The sequence below is a fragment of the Lactuca virosa genome, chromosome 2, assembly GCF_052849685.1.
Source record: "Lactuca virosa cultivar CGN04683 chromosome 2, Lactuca_virosa_CGN04683_v6, whole genome shotgun sequence".
Lineage (NCBI taxonomy): Eukaryota > Viridiplantae > Streptophyta > Magnoliopsida > Asterales > Asteraceae > Lactuca > Lactuca virosa.
The window spans coordinates 87,183,206-87,204,626 of record NC_136427.1 but is presented as its reverse complement, the minus strand read 5'-3'; the positions used below and the strand labels follow the sequence as shown (position 1 = coordinate 87,204,626).

The window sequence follows — 21,421 nt, the reverse complement described above, 5'->3', positions numbered from 1 at the left end:
TTGGGTCATTACATGAACTTACAATGTTCTTGACCAATCTTCCACCAATGGATTTACATGACCACCTCTCTATATTTACTCCAACCCACCATGAAGCTGAAGGAACCTGCAATGGAATTATAGAACCGGATGCAAGGAATATTCAAAGATAACAAAGATGTAAGAGTTTTTTTAGATAATAAAAATATAAAGTTGATGTTTGATCTGAAAAAATGAAAAAAATGTAAGGGGTAAATCGACAAAAAGAAAAGGTAAAGGGTAAATCGAGAAAATAAAAATTGTAAGGGCTAAATCGGAAAAAAATAGAAAAAATGTAAGAGTTTTTTGAGAAATAAAATAAAGTTGAGTTTTAGTAAGGACATGTCTTTATGTGATTAAACTTTTGAAAAACTTTTAAGAATGATTCAATTATTGTAATAATGCAAAAATAAAATTAATAGGTTTTAGAGACTCCTTGAACCTATTAATGCAAAAATAAACTTTTGAAAAACTTTTAAGAGTATCGGTTATCTTGTGATCCAATGTTAGTAAGTATCCAATAAAAAATCAAATATTATTTTATCTTTTGCGTTTATCCATCCTTCTACTCGTTAGATTATGGTAAATGTCAAGAAAGAAATTTAATATATTTTATATATTATTATTTTATATAATTAAAAAGATGCATAAAAACAAAAATAGAAAAATATTTAATTTCTGTATTCAATTGGTGAAATTGCTTTGTTTGCAGGGTAAAAAGAGTAAATACTAAAAAGTGTTGATGCTGGAATAATTGAAAAGTAAGGATGGCAGACAGCTGGGGGCGACCCAAAGAACAAAGTGACTGTTAGTGGAGCAATTTGTTAAAGAATGTGCTACACATTTTATCTTTTCTTCAATTTGTGGTTTAAAGAGCTCTCGTCTTGCTCAGACTCTCAGTACTAGTTAAGTTCCAACGCCTCAGTTTGTTCAAGCGCTCAAGTATCTGTAATGTTCTTTCACTTTAATATTCAGTAGTAACCTATGATCTTTTTTGTTATTATTAGACTAGTTTTGTGATCTTTACAGTTTGAAAAGCACCAAGCTAATATCAACAAATTAGTTTTCATTTTTTGTCCAAACTTGGTGATTACGAGTTTAATCTGTCTAATTTGATGCTTAAAGTATTAAGACAGTGTTGAATATCAATCTTTGCAATTGATCTTAATTTCTTTATTGTTTTCCTCTTTTTTTGGTTAAGATAAACATATGCTGGGGTTTGAGGAATGTTTGACAATGAAATTTTTAACGCTAGCTCGTGGAAGGATGTTATTGCAATTTCATTCAATTTCACTTTCTCTTAGTAGATATTTAGCATGTTTATTCATCTCTTTTTTAAGGTTAATGTAGTACAAAAACACTCATATTTGTTCCGAAGCAGTAGAATCAATCAAAAAGGCACTTAGGTAATTTGCAAATAAAACGACTTTTCATTCCAAAAAAGAAAACAAGGTTGCAACACAATAAAAATACCCCCCATCCACACACACACACACCAAAACTTAATCAAAATTTTGGTGTTTCTATATAATTAAGCAATGAAAAACCTATTTCTTGATTTCTATTACCATAATCATGTCTAAAATTGTCCAAAGTGAATCATATTTTTACTGTTTCATAAATGACCTGTAAAAAATCATTATTTATTTATTTATTTTGATTGTCAAAACAATATCTTCAAAATTATTTTTTATATGAGGTACACACTTTGAACAGATTGCATCATCGGTGTATTTCTCGATTTATGTGTAGGTGCTACCAGAATTAAGAATAGTGAGCAATGGATGCTGCCATGATTAAACATGATGACATGGATCCAATCACCATAAACTTCGGCTGGCCAACATCCTACTTCCCCCCATACCCGATTCTAATGGGACTTGGGGTTTTGTTACTGTTTGTTATTGTTTGGATGGTTCCAGTCACGAAACACCTCCCCTACCTCATATCCTACAAAAAATATTTGAAGGAGTTGCATATCAAAATGAAGAAGCTGAATGATGCAAGAATAGATGTAGAACAGCACATGGATCGGAATAGAAGAAGTCATCTTGAGGTTCCAGCCGAAGTCGTGGGTTGGTTGGAAGAAGTAAAAAAGATTAAAACCAAGGTGGATACCACTCCTATTGACATTGGCATTTCTCTCAATCTAATGATTAGGCATCAGCTCGGAAGGAAAGCCTTCAAGATGATTGAGGAGATTGAAAGTCTCTTAATACAACAATCTCTGATGGCTTGGAGTGATGAGCCAGTTCCATTGGGAAAAGTTGATTTCATGAAGGAATCCACGTCTACCCCATCAAGTGATCACAATGAATTCAAATCAAGAGAGCAGATTTTCATGAATGCACTACAAGCACTCGGACCAAACAACAAATCCCACATGATAGCCTTATTGGGGATGGGTGGAGTGGGGAAGACGACAATGATGCAACGGTTGAAGAAGGTTGTGAAAGATAAGAAAATGTTCAATTTTGTTATCGAGGTAGTTATAGGGGTAAAAACAGATCCCATTTCTATTCAGCAATCTATTGCAGAGTACCTCAGCTTAGAGTTAAAAGAAGACACTAAAACTGCAAGAGCTCATAAGCTTAATGAACACTTTAAGGCCCTCTCAGATGGAGGTGAGATGAAATTCCTAGTAATTCTTGATGATGTATGGGGGCCTGTTAATCTCTATGATCTTGGTTTAAGTCCTTTGCCAAATCAAGGTATCGACTTCAAGGTCTTGCTGACATCACGCAATAGAAATGTATGCAATATGATGGGAGCTAGTTCAATTCTCAACATCAACATCTTAACAGAAGAGGAAGCACATAGTTTGTTCCAACGGTATGTAGAAATTTCTTATGATGCTGATCACGAGCTCAATAAGATAGCAGAAGCTATTGTGGAGAAGTGTGGTGGTTTACCCATTGCTATAAAAAACATGGCCTATGCTCTTAGAAATAAAAGCAAGGATAAATGGCAAGATGCACTTGTTCGTTTAGAGCACCATGACACTGACAATGTTGTGGCTGATGTTTTAAAAATGAGTTACAACAATATCGAAGACCAGGAGACTCGATCCATATTTTTGCTTTGTGGTTTGTTTCCTGAAGGCTTTGATGTTCCTACCGAAGACTTGGTGAGGTATGGATGGGGATTGAAAATATTTAAGAAAGTGTATACTATGAGACATGCAAGAAATAAGTTGGACACATGCATTGAGCGGCTAATGCATGCCAACTTGTTGATCGAAAGTGATGACGTTGGGTTTGTCAAGATGCACAAGTTGGTGCGTGCTTTTGTTTTGGACATGTTTTCTGAAGTCGAGCATGCATCAATTGTCAACCATGGTGATATCTCAAGCTGGCCTACAACTGCAAATGATATGAGCAGCTTGTGCAAAAGAATTTCGTTAACATGCAAAGGGATGTTTGAGTTTCCTGGAAATCTCAAGTTTCCAAACCTCTCAATCCTGAAACTAATGGATGGAGAGGAGTCACTGAGGTTTCCTGAAGGCTTTTATGGAGAAATGGAAAACCTTCAGGTTATATCATATGATAACATGAAACATCTGTTGCTTCCATCATTACTTCAATGCTCCAACGTTCGAGTGCTTCATCTCCATCATTGCTCATTAATGTTTGATTGCTCTTCGATTGGAAATCTTTTGAATCTTGAAGTTCTCAGCGTTGCTAATTCCGCCATTGAATTTTTGCCTTCCACAATTGGGAATCTAAAGAAGCTAAGGCTCATGGATTTGACAAATTGTGTTGGTCTCCGTATAGGTAATGGTGTCTTTCGAAATTTGGTCAAACTTGAAGAGCTTTATATGAGAGTTGATGATAGAGATTCGTTTTTCTTGAGGGTTGACGACCACAAGGAGATTAATTTCATGGGTGATAACTACAATGAAATGGAAGAACGATTAGAGCATGTTTCTATATTAGAATTTGAGTTCTTCCAGAATACTGCTCAACCGAAAAATATTTCGTTCGAGAATCTTGAACAATTCAAGATTTCAGTGGGACGTTCTTTGAAAGGAGCATTCAGAAAAAGAAAACACTCGTCCCAAAACACATTAAAGTTGTCCATCAAAAAAGAAGAACTATTGGGAACTAGACTGAATGAGTTGTTTGAGAAAACAGAGGAGCTTTGTTTAAGTGTGCATGATATGAATGATCTTGAAGATATTGATGTGAAATCGTCCTTACATCCTTCTCGATTCTCTTCATTCTACAACTTAAGAGTCCTTGTCATTTCTGAGTGTGTGAAGTTGAAACACCTTTTTACACTTGGCGTGGCAAAAGATTTAAAAAATCTTGAGCATCTCGAAGTTTACTCATGCAATAATATGGAAGTACTTATACATAGTGAGAGTAGTGGAGCAGAGACAATTATATTCCCGAAGTTGAAGCTTCTTTCTTTGATTTGTCTACCAAATCTATCGGGCTTGTCCAGTAATGTCAACATAATTCAGCTGCCTCAACTCGTGGAGTTGGGGCTTGCCACCATTCCAAAATTCACAAGCATATTTTCGAAGAATAATTCGGAAACATCTTGTTTCTTGAGGGAAGAGGTAAACACTTTATATTTTGTCAAAAGAATTCAAACAATCTTTTTCAGTTACATTTTTTCCTGAAAATTTTGCATTCATTTGAATAATTAGAGAAATTCCCCCCAAAAAAATATTTGTGATTTGATTGGACGGGGCTAAAGCTTGACTATTTTGCAGGTTGTGATTCCTAAGTTGGAGAAACTACATATTCGTCACATGGAGAATTTGAAGGAGATATGGCCTTGTGAATTAAGTATTATTGAAAAAATTAGTGTTTCATTGTTGAGAGCTATTGAAGTAACCGATTGTGATAATCTTGTGAATCTGTTTCCGTGCAATCCCTTGCCATTGTTGGATAATCTTGAAGATCTTCAACTACGGAGATGTGGTTCCATTAAAGTGTTATTCAACATCAACTTGGATTGTGAAGGTGGAATTGGAGAAAGCAAATGCAGCTTGAGAAGCATTCAAGTGAATCAATTAGGAAACCTAAGAGAGTTATGGAGTATAAAAGGTGTAAATAATTTGTCGAAACGTCATCTCCTCATTGATGGCTTTCATCGTGTTGAGTACATAGAGATAACAACATGTAAGAGCTTCAGAAATATATTCACACCGGTCACCACCAATTTTGATCTGAGGGCACTCAAGGGGATATGGATAAATAACGACGGAGAAACTAGGAGAAACAATGAAGTGATGAAGAGTATCAAACAAGAGCAAGAGGTATGGCTTTCACATCTTAGTTATTTCCACTGTTGCAGGGAACCAATAGTAGCTTATTAATTAAATAACAAAAAATTATTACTAGGAATGGAGAATTGAAACCTTCCTATAAGTTTATTAAAAGTTCCTTGATTTTACGGGGGGATAAATCTAACTATGTCTAATTGGTTGACCATATTCATTGTTTCCAGATATTTTTTGAAACATTATTTAGAATCAAGAAAAGCTTTCTCACCTTTAAAATTGAAGTTACTAGTCACCTTTCTTGTGGGGATATGTGCAGAATATTATATCAAATGAAGGAGCATCAAAAGTTGGTCCGTGCATATCTAATATATATTCATTTCCTAACCTCCGTCAACTTAAGTTGTGGAATTTTAAAGAAGTGGAGGTGGTGTTTGAGATAGAGCCAATAGAATCAGTAACAACTGATGATAATGAACAACTACTTACCTACCTAGAGGAATTGGATATTAGGCATATGGACAACATGAGTCATGTGTGGAAGTGCAATTGGAATAATTTTTTAATTCTTCAAGAACAAGAATCATTCCACAACCTCACAACCATACACATGAGCTCATGTAAAAGCATTAAGTACTTGTTTTCACCTCTCATGGCAAAACTTCTTTCAAACCTAAAGATTCTCAAGATAGCAATTTGTGATGATATTGAAGTAGTTGTTTCAAATAGAGATGATAAAGGAAAAGAAAATACTAGATCTACCTACACAAGCGCCACTTTGTTCCCTGTTCTTGGTTTTCTAACTCTTGCTTGCCTAAGAAATCTCAATCATATTGGTGGTGGTGGTTCCCAGCGTACTAGGGATCAATCTAAGGTATATGTTCTACCACTTGAAGTAATTATTTTCTTGATTAACTTCCTTAATCGGTGCTCATCTTTACAATATTCTCTCATATCTATCTTATTCTAGAAAATTGCACAACAACAGATATACAAGAGGTTGTAATTTCTATACCACCCAATCGACTCATTATTTAATATGCACAATCGCGAGTGTGATTCAAATTAAGGCATAACATAGGCTCATTCATTTGAATGTTATCTATCATACCATCTAGTACTAAGGTTTTTATTTTTAATTAGAAAATGTTCACCCTTCTATTAATCCTCCCAGGTTTGCTATTATCTTTCATTGTTTCCTTAATAATCACAATGGAAAAAAATTATAACTTTGTTTTACCAATTTATTGTATAAGTATAGAGTTAAACCCTTACACTCTTTAATTTGTGCTATTTAAAGGTAGGTAATTTAACCGGAAGAATGGGTTAAATGCCTAAAAAATATTGTTTTTTTTTATCAAACTAAAATTTATGTCTTCTACCAAAATGTGAAATACATAAATATTATGATTATGTGTATACTCTAATAAATTATTTTTATGATTCTTAATATAGAAGTAAGTTAAATTATAATAACACAGTAAAGGCAAAATATACTCTTATACTTTTAAGTGATTGTACTCAACTTTTTTACTTTAATTATTTGTAAAAATAATTATGCGCTTTAACATTTTAACGACAATTATGAAAAATATAAGGTGTTTGGTCGTGTAGTGTCATTTTCTTTTATGGTTGGTCCTTGGACCATGTAAAACATGCATTTTTACACTTTTTGTTTTGTGGAGGGTGGTGGGATTCATGACGCCAATTGTGGAAGGAGGTAAGGATCCGTTACTAAACCTGGAAATGCATGTTTGTATGTCTAGTACACGTGTAAGACACGAACTTACACAACAGGGATTTGGCAAACAAGAACGAATCACGAATTGTATAACGGGTCCTGGGTATGAAATACGACTGTAGTTAACTCATGTGACATGTGACTTGACACAAATTTACATGAATTTAATTCATGTCTGTACGTGTCGCGTGTCAACACAAATTTAATTTGTGTCTATATACATTTAAGGTTTTCTTTTTAAAAAACAAAAAATATGTAAACAACATATAAAGAAAATATAAAACAAAATATAAGCAAGAGAAAGAAACCACGAGACCAAGCTTGTAGCCTTTCCCATAGTTGTCCTTGTAGGGATTTAACAAACCCAAATAATCCACTATTGATAAACATCGAGACATGATTGCTTTTATTAACAAATTGTCAATCTTTCTTTAGTAATACATTAAATCTTGAAACATTAAGAACTTAATTCGTTGATTTTTTTTAAATTGTCTTTTAAAAATATAAGCATATATGAAAAATATGATGTGTACGTGTGTACATCATTTGAAATAGATGTTTTTTTTTAACTTTTTTTTTCTTCAAAAGTGCTTAAAAACTAGCGATTCAGGCCCTTTAAAACTTTTTTTTGAAAATATATACCATAGGAATAAGTTATAAATAATCACATGTGAATAGACACATACTTATTCATATATGAATATACTTATTTATATATGAATATATTTATTCGTATATGAATATTACCTTTTTGGTCGTCCCGATACGTTATACCGTTTAAGCGGTAGATTCGAAATGAGTGGTCTATATTCATTCTCGTATTTTCATATATTTTTTTTCAATTGAACTTTCATATCTCTTTCTCTCTCTCTCTCTCTCTTTCTATATATATATATATATATATATATATATATATATATATATATATATATATATATATATATATATATATAGAGAGAGAGAGAGAGAGAAAGAGAGAGAGGGAGAGAAAGCATGAGCGGTCCTAGAGTGGGGGCAATTGCCCCCACAACAAAAAAAAAATCATTAAAAAATAGGTTTTTTTTTTCAAAATTATATATTTTTGACTCATTAAAAAAATTTGCCCCCATAAAAAAGTTATAAATAAAAATTGCCCCCTTTTCGGAAAATTCTTGGGTCCGCCCCTAAGAGAGATGTAAGTTTTTTTTTTATAATGTTTTCAAGTTGCGACGTTGGTACTAGAGTCCAATTGTAGTGTTGGTTTCGATTTTTTTTTTTTTTGAGAAAAATACTAAATATGCATTGATGCAAATATATGGGCATTCAAATATGCATATATGTATATTTCAAAAAAAAAAAAAAAAAAAAAAAAAAGCAAAGTTTGTCAAATCTTTTTTTTAGGATAGATATGTCTTAGATGCAATATTTGAAGATTAATGATTGTCTTCGTTTTAAAAATTGATGACCGAATTAAGAGTTCTTCGCATAGTTTGAACCATCACAATGCTTTAAGGATATTAGTTAACATAATGATCGTAATTAACTAATTTTAACCACTATTAAACCAAGTCTAGATTAATTAATTTTAACAATCCTCAGCAAAAGGCACCAATCATGTAATTTGTCTTATTTGTATTGTTCAAAAGTTAGTTATAATGTTCACTTCAATTTTTGGTTTACTTTGCTCAGGTGGATGGTGTTTCATGGTCCTTATGCCAATTCTCTAGAGAGATAACAATAGTAGATTGTGATGCCTTATCAAGTGTGATTCCTTCTTATTCGGTAGGAAAAATGCAAAAGCTTCAAATACTGAAAATAGAGTCTTGCAACTCGATGACGGAGGTCTTTGAAACTCATGTTGATGAAGGAAATGGTGCTATAAAAAAATTCAATAATGTTACTATTCTTCGACTTCCCAACCTGAAGATACTGGAAATTAAAGACTGTGACCTTGTGGAACATATATTCACATTTTCCTCACTAGAAAGCCTTGGGCAACTTGAAGAGTTAATAGTAGAGAATTGCAGGGGAATGGATGTAATTGTGAGGGAAGAAAGTGGAGAAAAACCCAAGTCTAATATTGTGGTCTTTCCTCATCTCAAGTCCATATCACTCGTTAATCTACCATACCTTGCAGGTTTCTTCTTGGGGATAAATGAGTTCATGTGGCCTATATTAGACAACGTTACAATTCGTGATTGCCCAAAAATGACAATTTTCACACGTGGTTGGTCAACAGCTCCGAAGCTCAAGTATATGCAAACAAGCTTAGGCGAAGATATTAAACAATGCGACCTTAACTTTGATCAGGTATAATTTTTATTTTTCCACGTCATCTAATGAAGAAATCATGCTAAGTAAAAGCATGAGACACATTCACACTATTTTGTGTAAAATTTTAGGTTGTCACTTGAATCAATTGTGAAGGGGAAATAACCTTACATATCTTATTTGATGAGGTCAACAATTAGTAACCCAACAAAATATTTCGGTTGGAGTTATTTTTAATCTTTAAAGATTATTGTCTCTTCAGTTACAATCATCTTCTACATACGCTTCCAATTTCATTAGAACAACACTAAGTAATTTATTTGGTTTTATTGAGAATCAGTCTAAGGCAGATGCATGTTTATATATTTATTTGTGGAATAATGAGTTCTAAGGGTTATAATTTTTAGGTGTCCTTGTCATAAAAGAAAAGGAAAATTAAACAAAAGTGTTTTTTTGAATATGTCATGGCACTAATAGATTTCAATCGATGCATAACCTATAGCAGTAGAATTATTTCAATTGTGGCAGTTTGAATTACCAATCTAAATCCTCCATCAATCCTTTAACGAACATGGACACGATTGTGTTGGAGTAATTTAGAATAAAGGCTGAAGGGCATATTAGGAAACTCTCCATAATATTGTTTTTTATCCTCTGTTTTAGTATTGGACACTATTTCTATTTTCCAAGAAATGCGTGACGCAATTTTTTTTTTTAGTATAGGAGTCAATTATTATTACCAAGATCAAAATTAGGCAGCTAGTCTCTTTCCTCCAATGTTTCCAGTTTCACTTTGTTCCCCCGTTCTTCCTTTCCTCTTCTGTTTACTTGTGCGCAAAGGTTACAGCATATTTTCTGCTTATAGATTGCAATAACTAAAAATCTTAAACTTTTTGCTAGTTTTGTGGACCAGAGGGATTCTACAACTAATGTAGATTTGTAGACAATTCACTTTTCTTTACTTGAATATGTTAGATATATGTAGATGGTTTTGACTTTCTTTACTTGCATAAGTTGTTCATCAAGATATGAGTCCACGTATATAATTCTGTTGGAACTAGGATCTATGTTACCACTAACATATTCCTTGTGTATTCAAATTTTGGCCTTTACAGAGTGTAAGAAATACAAGCTCCAGCCCTGGTACTTCTGAAGAGATCCTTTCATCTTTCCTTAATGACACCAAAATCCATCTGGAAGATAATGGGACTATTAGAAAGATTATTCCATACAATGCATTGCAACAAATGCAAAAGCTGGAAGAGATTCATGTATGGAACTGTAAGTTGGTAAAGGAGGTATTCGAAGCATTGGAAGGGAAAACTAGTGGTTCTGATGATTCACAAACTGTCGTGACACTTCCCAACCTAACAAAAGTTGAGTTGGTGTTTCTACAAAATCTCAGGTATATATGGAAGAGCAATCCGTGGACAACATTTGAGTTTCCAAAACTAACAAGAGTCTCTGTTTCTCACTGTCATAAGTTGGAACACATTTTTACTAGTTCCATGATTGGTAGTCTATTACATCTCCAAGAGCTGCATATAAGTTGCTGCAACAAGTTGGAGGTAGTCGTTAAGGAAGAAAATGTTATTGTAAAAGAGGAAGAGGATATATCTCAAGGAAAAATGAATGAGATTATGTTACCGCATCTTAAGTCCTTAATACTTGATGAGCTTCCATGTCTTAAGGGGTTTTGCTTAGGAAATAAGGATTTTTCCTTGCCATTATTGAATACTTTTAGAATCGAGAGATGCGGTGCAATAAGGATTTTCACCAAGGGAAATTCGGCAACCCCAGAGCTAAAAGAAATGGAAACAAGTGTTGGCTCATTGTATGTAGGGGAAGGCATCAACTCCTTCATAAAGATCAAAGAATAGGTATGTTGATGTTTCTTGCTTTTATCATTCTTAAGGTACATCGGAAACGTTGTCACCAATGTCTATTTTCCACCTTTATATTTTTATATCTTATGCAGGAAGTCAAAGGAGACCACTGATATCGAAGGTAAAGTCTATTTTTAAATCCTCCACATTACCTAAAACCTTTTTTTTTCTATAGGTTAATGGCAGTAAAGTAATGTTTATCAGATCATAATGATGCAAATTTTTTCGTTGCATTACAGATCATGATGTCTTATTTTAGTTCTAGTTTTTGTAGAATTTAGTTCCTTACTACATTTTTTTTCAAACTAAATTGCGTAATCCTGTCTCATGATTCTTACTCGTAATTATAACATTCATTTATCATCGTTATTCCTTTAGTGATATTTTGAATATTTGGTTCTATTTTTATATTAATGATATTTGTTCGTTTACCCGTTACGTCTATGTAAAACTTTCTTCTATTATTATATTAATGATATTTGTTCTGTAATTAAACCTTCATTAACTTCTAGAAAAAAAAAACATATTCGACGGCAGCGTTCGTCGGAAATCCGTCAAATTGTTTACAGACGGATTTTATGATAGACTACCGTGGAATATTCCATCCGAAAATCACCGGCGGAAAGGGTTTGACGAGGTTTGACCTGGTTTAACTATTCCAAACCATCTTTGACCTAGTTTGATCTGATTTTGATTTTTACTACGTATATATAATAACCTTACAAAAATCTTAAACAGTTTTAAACCCATTAATTGGAAACATTACTAATAGATGACTGGGAACCAAACAAAAAACACTTTAGGATCATTATCAACATCATTTTTGACGAATGTGCCTAGATCCCGGTTTAACTATTTCCGACTGACCATATTTGACCGGGTTTGACCCGATTTCATTTTATACTACATAGATCACAAAGAAGCTAGGCTGACCGGATTTGAGTCTTTCCTACAAAAAAAAAATTCAGTCTTTAGTGATGAATATTTCCATCATAACCCATCACTATAATGATCTTTTTTTCTAAATTATAAAAACGTAAAAATCCAGATTTTTTCTGCCCAAAATGCAAAAAAAAAAAAAAAAAAAAAAAAATTGAATGCGTTAACTGTATAATAATATTCACATTCAACCACAAACCAATAAGCATTACAGTAAGCATTTTTTCTATACATTAAAAGTGTTAAATATAATCACAAATGTTTAAAAAAGTTGTTTGCATTCCATCTCATTTTTATATCAAGGTGAGTTTGTTAGGAGGTTTTAACCATGCATTCAACTTGTTCTCGCGACTTTTGCATCTAAAAATGGTAAGACAAACATATATAGGTAGTAAATATATTATATATTTCATTTCAACCACAATAGCAATGTACTTTATTTTAATTTTCATACTGATGCGTTTTAAATTCACTAAGGCTTTAAATTTACAATCCTATCTAATTTTACCAACTAAAACACAATTAGACAGTATACCTAGTCTCGTAGTATTATAGTAAAGTAAGTAAAGAGTCGAACACATGAAACGATGACTTTAATCAGAAAATAAACATTAGTACAAAAATGGGCTTCCGTCACACGACAAATGAGTGATTGTATGCATACAACCACACATTCGTTTTCACTACTTGTGTAACCGAAGATCGAGTGACATAAAGTACATACAGTCACATTAGTGAGTTAGTAGCCGTATCCATTTCAAAAGGGTGGCGAAAGGCATAAAATGAGAGACCAAATGGTTTCAAAAGTCATGAAAAAGTGTATTTTGAATGACGTTAGTCCATCTAATTACCATATAAATATGATGTTTGTGTAGCCTTATGTATATTTGGTGACATAACCATTGGTTTTTTGGGGGGATTTCGTCACTTACAATTAAGAATGAGTGGCCTAAGTGTTAAAAAGAGTGGTCAAATGTATTAATAATCTTGAAAAAAATTATTTTAAGTCACGTTAGTCCATCTGATTTCCACATGAATATGATGTTTGTGTAGCCTTTTGTATATTTGGTGACACAACCATTAGTTTTTTTTTGGGGAATTTGTCACTTACAATGTAACGTCTCATTTTCACAACCAAAAATTTTCATTTTTATTAAGTTAAAACTCCATATAAATAAACCGTATTAAGAAAACATTTGCTCCAGATTACATTTGTAAAATCATGTTATATTAAAACGTGGAATCTGCATTGTTACTGATGAATGTGTACAACCACGCAACCACGCCTTCACTTTCCCTTGGTTTGTATTGTTTGAAAATTTAGTCCCGAGAGGCATTTTTGTAATTTTTGAGGCATGCATGGGTACGGTGGGTGTACACTAGGCATACGTGGTCAGGGTGGAAACCTTAATTTTTAGGGTTTGGACCCTATTTAAACATCCTTATATCCCCAAAATCCTTTCCTTCATCAGACTCCACCCCTCATATCGACCCTTGCAAACCCTAATCCAATTTAGAGCATATTTGAGCCTTGAGTATGTATTTTGGTGATCTTGAAGGAGGAAGAAGGAAGAGGAGAACATCTTATTAGAGTGAAGCACTTTGGATCTCGGATCACATCACCATTTTGCACCATTTGGAGGTAAAAAGCTCTGATCTTGATGAATTTTTACTTAGATCTTGTCTAGCCATGATTTGTGTTCATTTTGGTCCCATAAGCTTGATGTATTTGAGTATGGGTTACTCTAACCCATTTGGGCTTTCCTTTCAGATGTCTTTAAGTGTTTAGAATCATGAAAATGCAATCTTGGACCCTAGTTTTCCTGCATGCATGGTCTAGGTTGTCTTAATGAGCTAAGAAGTTAGGGTTTTTCATGTTGAGGACTTAATAGCCATGCAAGACCATATAGTTGGAAACTTTATGGTTAAGGACATCAATTGAGGGCTAAATATGGATTTTAGATGAAAGAGCTTAAAGGATTAAACTCTTAATGGAATGTAAGGATGGTAGACGCGAACGCTAGGCGTACCAAAGGGTACGTTGCGCGTATGTGGTCAGCCCCTCGATTTCTAGTCATTGCTCAGTACGCCCTGCGTACGTGTTGAGTACACCCGACGTACTCAACTAAGTTGACCCGGTTGACTCAGTTGACTTTTGACTTTCAGCAGGATTTTGACCAAGTTTGACTTAGGGGTATTTTAGGTATTTTGAGATGTAGTCTGACTTTTGGTCACTGTTATATGTAATTATGACCGGTAGAGTCGGATTTCGGAGCAGCATGTTGTTGTAGCTATTCTCGTCTATTCGTGAGGTGAGTCTCCTCACTATATCCATGGGTCGAAGGCACTAATGTCGACCCATTATTCGGTTATGTAGAATGCTAGCTTCTATGTGATATGTTTGTTCGTGTGATTAGGTTGAAATATACCCCATGCATAGCCCACTATTATATGTCGGGTTGAAATACAGCCCAGGGCGAGGTCCACTATGGCATGTTCAGGTAGAAATATACCCCAGGGTGGGGCCCATATTTGTTTATTGTGTTGAAATATACCCTATGGCGAGGCCCTAGGGCGGGGCCCATATTTGTTTATTGGGTTGAAATATACCCCAACGCTAGACCCGGTTTTACTCTGATGATTTTGATATTGCATATTGTGAATGTTTTGGAACAACTTGATGTTTGAAACTATTGATTTTAAAATGAAAAATTTTATCACTGCTTTTGGGACGTTACAAGTTGGTATCAGAGCCTTGGTTTGAGGGATTCGGGCACACTTTCGGGTATGTCAGAACTCAAACTGAGGAAATGATAATCTTTTCAAAAGAAAAAAGAAATTGAATTTTAAAAAGACTTTTACTAAGTCAAAAGGGGTACCATGTGTGCAATCAGCCGAACACAAGTAAGTGGTTCCCAAATTGCTCATACCTATGTATTATGATTGATATGCTTAATATGAGAGTTGCATGCTAGATTAGGGCTAAGGATACCTTTAGGAATCTTATGATAGTATTACCTGATTTGTGTGATACCTTATAGCCTAGGAGGATTGGATGCTATGTATTACTTGGGATTGATATTGGATCAGTTAATTGCTAAGTGTATTCTTTGAAAGTTGTATACGATTAGAATCGTATAGCCCTAGAATGATCGATTTAGCCTCATTTCATGTTCCTTGTTTGGTTGCGGACTTAGGGTAGAATCATCATTTGAAAGTCTATGTGATTCCATTTTGTGTATAACTTGCATGTATAAGGCAACCGGCGGTGTTGATTGAGGTTCTAGGTGTTGGGTTTTGAGCATTCTAACACTTCCTAAGTGTACATGCAACCCTATTAAACCTTCGATCTATGTTTGTCTAAGATACATGCAAAATATTATTTTCCAAGGTTTATAACCTATCTAGCATGGCATGGGGTACTTTTAACCATAAAAGAACTAGATGAATTACATACCTTTTGTTGATTGTTGATTCCTTGGAGTTTGAGAGCCAAGCACCAATAATGTGAATGCCTCAAATGGAAATCACAAATCACCACAAACTTGGAAAATGTATGAGAGAGTATACTAACTCTTGATTTTGGCCACCACACTTACACACACACTTAGGGTGTTTTTCATGCAACATAAGCTTGTTTATATAGTGTACATGGTTAGGGTGAAACCCTAATAACCCATGTCTTTTCCTCTTCCAAGGATCCATGGGTAAAAGCTCCATGGATCATCCATGGACTTCCATATAAGCTTAGCCCATTCCCAAATGAGTGTTAGCCCACACCATATAAATATAATAGCCCATGATTTAATTAGTCTTCCTTTTAATCACTAAATTAATTCATAATTAATTCAAGATTAAAACTAATTAAGTAACATGACTTTATATTAATATATTATAACTTATAATATATTAATAAATCGTAAGTATACAACTCTCATAAAATTATCCATAACTAGTTTGGGTGAAGTGCAACCCAAATGGACCATGTCGAGTCGGGTCAAGTATATACCAAATAAGTTATGGACTTAGACACCTTATCCAACAGACTCCCACTTGGATAAGTCTAATAACTGTATTTGCCTATATTACTTCAGGAACCAACCGGCAATCGTAGCTCTCGAAAACTCTTGTGAACTATGAAGCGCCATTTTAGATAAGTGATCATATAATCCTCTGCTCTCATGATATCAGCCGGACAAATACATGGAACAATGTCTTACTTATTGTCTAGCAGTTGTTTCTCGATTTCCGATTTGTTTGACAAAGAACTTAACTGAACACATCAATTAAGCTCTGACCGGGCCCGGTACATGGGTCAACACAAAATCATCGAGGGGCCCAGATATCGCTTCTATTTCTAGAAGGAACATATAAACTTCGACTCATATGCTTGTTCTACTACTTATTGAATTGCACACAAAGGCATGTTTTATAACATCAAGTTACTGATACGTTTACGTGCAATCAATGCACAACCAACTCATAGGTAACAACTCATATCTCTAGGTTTGAAGACCTATATGATATTACCGTCTCACGATCACTCGAGATAAATTCCATGAAGTGATACAAGTGAGCGTGGGTTTATTCCAATACTCATAACTTATGAGTACTCATGAATGTTGTAGCAACCATTGCTATGGCTAAACACCTTTAGTCATCTACAATCCCAATTCATGACAGTCTTGATTCATACCTACTTCCGACATATGACCGACTGTGGAGAGTTTGAATAAATAAATTATTCTGGAAGTCAAAACATGCAAAACTGAAACAATAGTAAATAATTGACAATGATAGCAACACTTTACTCATAAATAAATCACAAATTTTATTCATCATCAAACGTCGATTACATTTTACAAGTTTCAGAAAAGACTATCTAATCTGTAAAACTAATATCGTCCCTCAGCCCGATGCGCCTCGCATGCTGCAAATGCTTCACCCTCGTCAGTCCCTTCGTAAGGGGATCCGCAGGGTTCTCATCTGACGATACCCTCTTTGCCACGAGGAGTCCCTCTTCTATCTTGTGTCTTATGAAGTGATATTTTCTGTCAATGTGTCAGGATCTGCCATGATCTCTTGGTTCCTTGGCTAAGGCAACCGCACTATTGCTATCACAGAAAATCTCCATAGGCTCCTTAATAGCTGGTACAACTCCAAGGTCTCCGATGAAGTTCCTCAGCCATATCGCCTCCTTTGCCGCTTCACTCGCTGCTATGTACTCTGATTCACAAGTCGAATCAGCTACAGTCTCCTGTTTGGAACTCTTCCAAGTGATTGCCCCTCCATTTAAGGTAAAGACCCAGCCCGACTGAGAGCGGAAGTTATCCCTATCAGTCTGAAAGCTAGCATCACTATACCCTACTACTCTCAAGTCATCACTCCCACCAAGGGTAAGGATCCAATCCTTAGTCCTCCGCAGGTACTTGAGAATATTCTTTACCGCAGTCCAATGAGCCTTGCCAGGGTTCCCCTGATATCTGCTGACCATGCTCAAAGCGAATGCCACATCAGGACGGGTACAAGTCATAGCATACATGATCGAACCAACAGCGGAAGCATAAGGTAATCGACTCATCTCAGCTATCTCATCTTCTATACTTGGGCTCTGAGCCTTGCTCAGTTTGGCATTGCTTTGGATCGGTAATTCTCCTTTCTTGGAATTCTGCATGTTGAACCTTTTCAACACCTTATCCAAGTAGATACTCTGACTAAGTCCAATTAGTCTTTTACTCCTTTCTCTTAATATCCTTATCCCTAGGATATAGGTAGCTTCTCCAAGGTCCTTCATAGCAAAGCACTTCCCAAGCCAGGACTTAACCTCCTGCAAGGTTGGGATGTCATTTCCTATGAGTAGTATGTCGTCCACATACAGTACCAAAAAGCTAACTATACTCCCACTAGCTCTGACATACACGCAGGACTCATCTTCACTTCTTGAGAAACCAAACTCTTTGACCTTCTCATCGAAACAAAGATTCCAACTTCGAGATGCTTGTTTCAATCCATAAATGGATTTCTCAATCTTGCACACTCTATTGGGGTACTCTGCACTGACAAAACCTTCTGGCTGATTCATGTAAACATCCTCAGCCAACTTTCCATTAAGGAAAGCGGTTTTGACATCCATTTGCCATATTTCATAATCATGAAATGCAGCAATGGCTATCATAACCCTAATAGACTTAATCTTTGCTACTGGTGAAAAGGTTTCATCATAATCAATACCTTGAGTTTGAGTAAACCCCTTCGCAACCAGTCGAGCCTTATAAGTGTGCACCTTCCCATCCATGTCGGTCTTCTTCTTGAAGATCCATTTGCACCCGACTGTCTTACGGCCTGGTACATTGTCAACCAAGTTCCAAACTTGATTGTCATACATGGACTGTATCTCGCTGTCCATAGCCTCCTTCCATTTAGCAGACTCTGGGCCTGCCATGGCTTCCTTAACACTGTTAGGTTCATCCAGATTTACCAGTGTACTGTCACTGATAAATGTATCACCTTCCGTAGTAATATGAAATCCATAATAAAACTCAGGTGTGTTCCTAACCCTTGTGGAACGCCTCGGAAGTATAGACTCGTCAGCTGGATCAACAGGAATTTCCTCCTCAAGTTGATTGCTAGTGTCTGAGGTTCCTTCACCAATTGAGTCTTGAATTTCTTCAAGGTCAATTTGCCTCCCACTGTCTCCTTGGTTTATAAATTCTCTCTCTCGAAAGACCCCTCTCCTAGCCAGAAAGACCACATTCTCACTGGGTCTGTAGAAGAGGTAACCAAAGGATTTTTGTGGGTAGCCGATGAAAATACACCTTTCACTTCGAGGTTCGAGCTTGTCATGAGTTTCGCGCCTCACGAAAGCCTCGCAACCCCAAATCTTGATATGGTCAAAATTGGGAACTTTCCCAGTCCACATTTCATGAGGTGTTTTGGCAACCTTCTTTGTAGGGACTAGATTAAGGATGTGGGCGGCAGTCTCTAAGGCATACCCCCAAAAAGAGATTGGCAGCGAAGCTCGACTCATCATAGAGCGAACCATGTCCAACAAAGTTCGATTGCGCCTCTCAGCTACACCATTCAGCTGTGGTGTCCTGGGAGGTGTCAATTGTGAGACAATCCCACACTCCTTAAGATAGTCGAGGAACTCAGTACTAAGATACTCACCACCTCGATCGGATCGAAGCATCTTAATGTTCCTGCCCAATTGATTTTCTACTTCCTGTTTAAACTCTTTAAACCTTTCAAAAGTTTCTGACTTATGTTTGATTAAGTAGACATAACCATATCTACTAAAATCATCAATAAAAGTCACATAATAGCGATTAGCATCCCTTGTGGCGGTTTTGATTGGTCCACATACATCAGTATGTATAAGGTCCAACAAACCCTCACCCCTTGCACAAGTACCAGTGAAGGGTGATTTTGTCATTTTTCCAAGTAGACAAGACTCACAACTATCATCCGATTTGAGGTCGAACGACTCCAAGACTCCATCCTTTTGGAGCTGGCCTATGCGTTTCTTGCTTACATGTCCAAGACGACAATGCCACAAAGATGCTTTATCCAAGCTAGTAGAAGAATCAATACATAATACATTATTTCCTAAATTATCTACAACCGATACAGCTTCATACACACCATCACAAGGTAATGCTTTAAAATAAAGAACATTATTAAAGAAAGCATTAATACTACCAACTTCATTATCAAAAGAAAAGGTAAAACCTTGTTTGTACAAAGCATGAAAGGAAATAATATTCCTCGCCATTTCAGACGAGTACACACATTTATTCAAATCTAACTTTAACTCACTATCTAGCAACAAAGTATAAACTCCAATCTTGGTAACAGGTGCAACCTTCTTGTTCCCCATGATTAAGTTTATCTTTCCGTGCTCCACATCCTCACTTCTTCTTAGGCCCTGCAAGTCACAACAGATGTGAATACCACAACCTGTATCAAGAACCCAAGAATTAGAATATGGTGAGTTATTAGACAATATAGTGTAAATACCTGCATGGGATGGTTTCACTTTCCCATCCTTGACATCCTGCAAGTACTTTGGGCAGTTTCGCTTCCAGTGCCCCTTATTTTGACAGTAGAAGCATTCAGCATCCTTAGGGATGGCAGAAGGAGTGATAGAACCACCTTTGGTTCCAGATGAGGAGCCTTCAAGAGACTTTCCCTTGGTACCCTTCGAAGGGTGCTTCCTCTTCTTCCCTTTGCCTTGCCCGATAGCCAAAACAGGGGTAGTAGTAGGAGTAGGAGTAGCAACCGACTTACTCTTAAGACCACTTTCGGCAGTCTTCAGAAGTCCTTGAAGCTTACTGAGTGTGACTTCCTCCTTGTTCATGTGGTATGTCATACGAAATTGATCATAACACGATGGCAAGGAGTGCAAAATGATATCAATTGCCAACTCCTCAGGGAAGTTCACATTCAGTTTCATTAGACGGTCCACATACCTTTGAATTTTCTGCATGTGGCTCGTGATTGGTTCGTTATCCTTCATACGGGTAGTGATCATGGAGGAGATTATTTCATACCGCTCTTGACGAGCACTCTGATGGTACCTTTCCATCAGATCCTGATGCATCTCAAAAGGGTAATAGTCCTCATAGGACTTTTGGAGTTCAGCTGTCATGGTGGCCATCATGATGCATGCCACCTTGGTGGCATCTCTTTCATTTGCCTGATACTCAGCGACCTCCTCAGGAGTAGCAGTGGACTCATCAAGCTCCTTTAGCTCCTTATCGAGGACATATTCCTTGTCCTCGTAACGAGTAACCATCCTGATGTTCCAGATCCAATCCATGAAGTTGGAACCATCAAAGATGACCCTCCCACAAAGGTTCATGAGGGAAAAGGAGCCAGTAGGGTTAAAGCCCGAAGCTTTGTTGTTGGAAGACATCTGAAAAGAAGAAAACAAGTTTAGATTAGATATATCGAATCCTTAATAATACACCCAAATGTAATATTAAGGCTAGGATCCAACACAATATATTATAACTTAGAAGAGGGATGCCGTAATCTAAGCTATAATATATTTGAAGGTAGGTGAATGACGATTCACCAATTTCCACCATGAAAACGAAATGAATTATTAGGTTTAATTGGTTTTTTTGAAATTCCTAGATTCTTTTGAGATTCATTGAACTTTTCAATGGCATGTTTCAATCTCGATTGTGCCCTTCAAGTTTTGTGACTGGGATGCCGAGGATCACAAAACAAGGTGTGAATAACCATGCAAATTCACTTGGTACCCTTAATATTATCACCTAATCAATGTGCCGGTTAACCACACACGCTCCACCGATCTATGATAAACATTAAGTCACCCTTCGTGATCCT

At 35.8% G+C, this 21,421-nt stretch overlaps 1 protein-coding gene across 2 annotated transcripts; it reads left to right on the top strand.

Annotated features, from left to right (window-relative positions):
* The first annotated feature begins 814 nt into the window (after nt 1-814).
* LOC145159262 (uncharacterized) lies at nt 815-11,497 on the top strand. 2 transcript variants are annotated; one of them, XM_079078199.1, is made up of 7 exons: nt 815-966; nt 1,771-4,582; nt 4,739-5,287; nt 5,571-6,125; nt 8,661-9,281; nt 10,358-11,122; nt 11,221-11,497. In XM_079078199.1, the coding sequence occupies exons 2-6, from the start codon at nt 1,799-1,801 to the stop codon at nt 11,120-11,122; spliced, it is 5,274 nt and encodes a 1,757-aa protein (XP_078934325.1). In that variant the 5' UTR covers nt 815-966; nt 1,771-1,798; the 3' UTR covers nt 11,221-11,497. The 2 variants fall into 2 exon arrangements, with proteins under 2 accessions (XP_078934325.1, XP_078934326.1); XM_079078200.1 differs by lacking the exon at nt 5,571-6,125.
* The last annotated feature ends 9,924 nt before the right edge of the window (nt 11,498-21,421 follow it).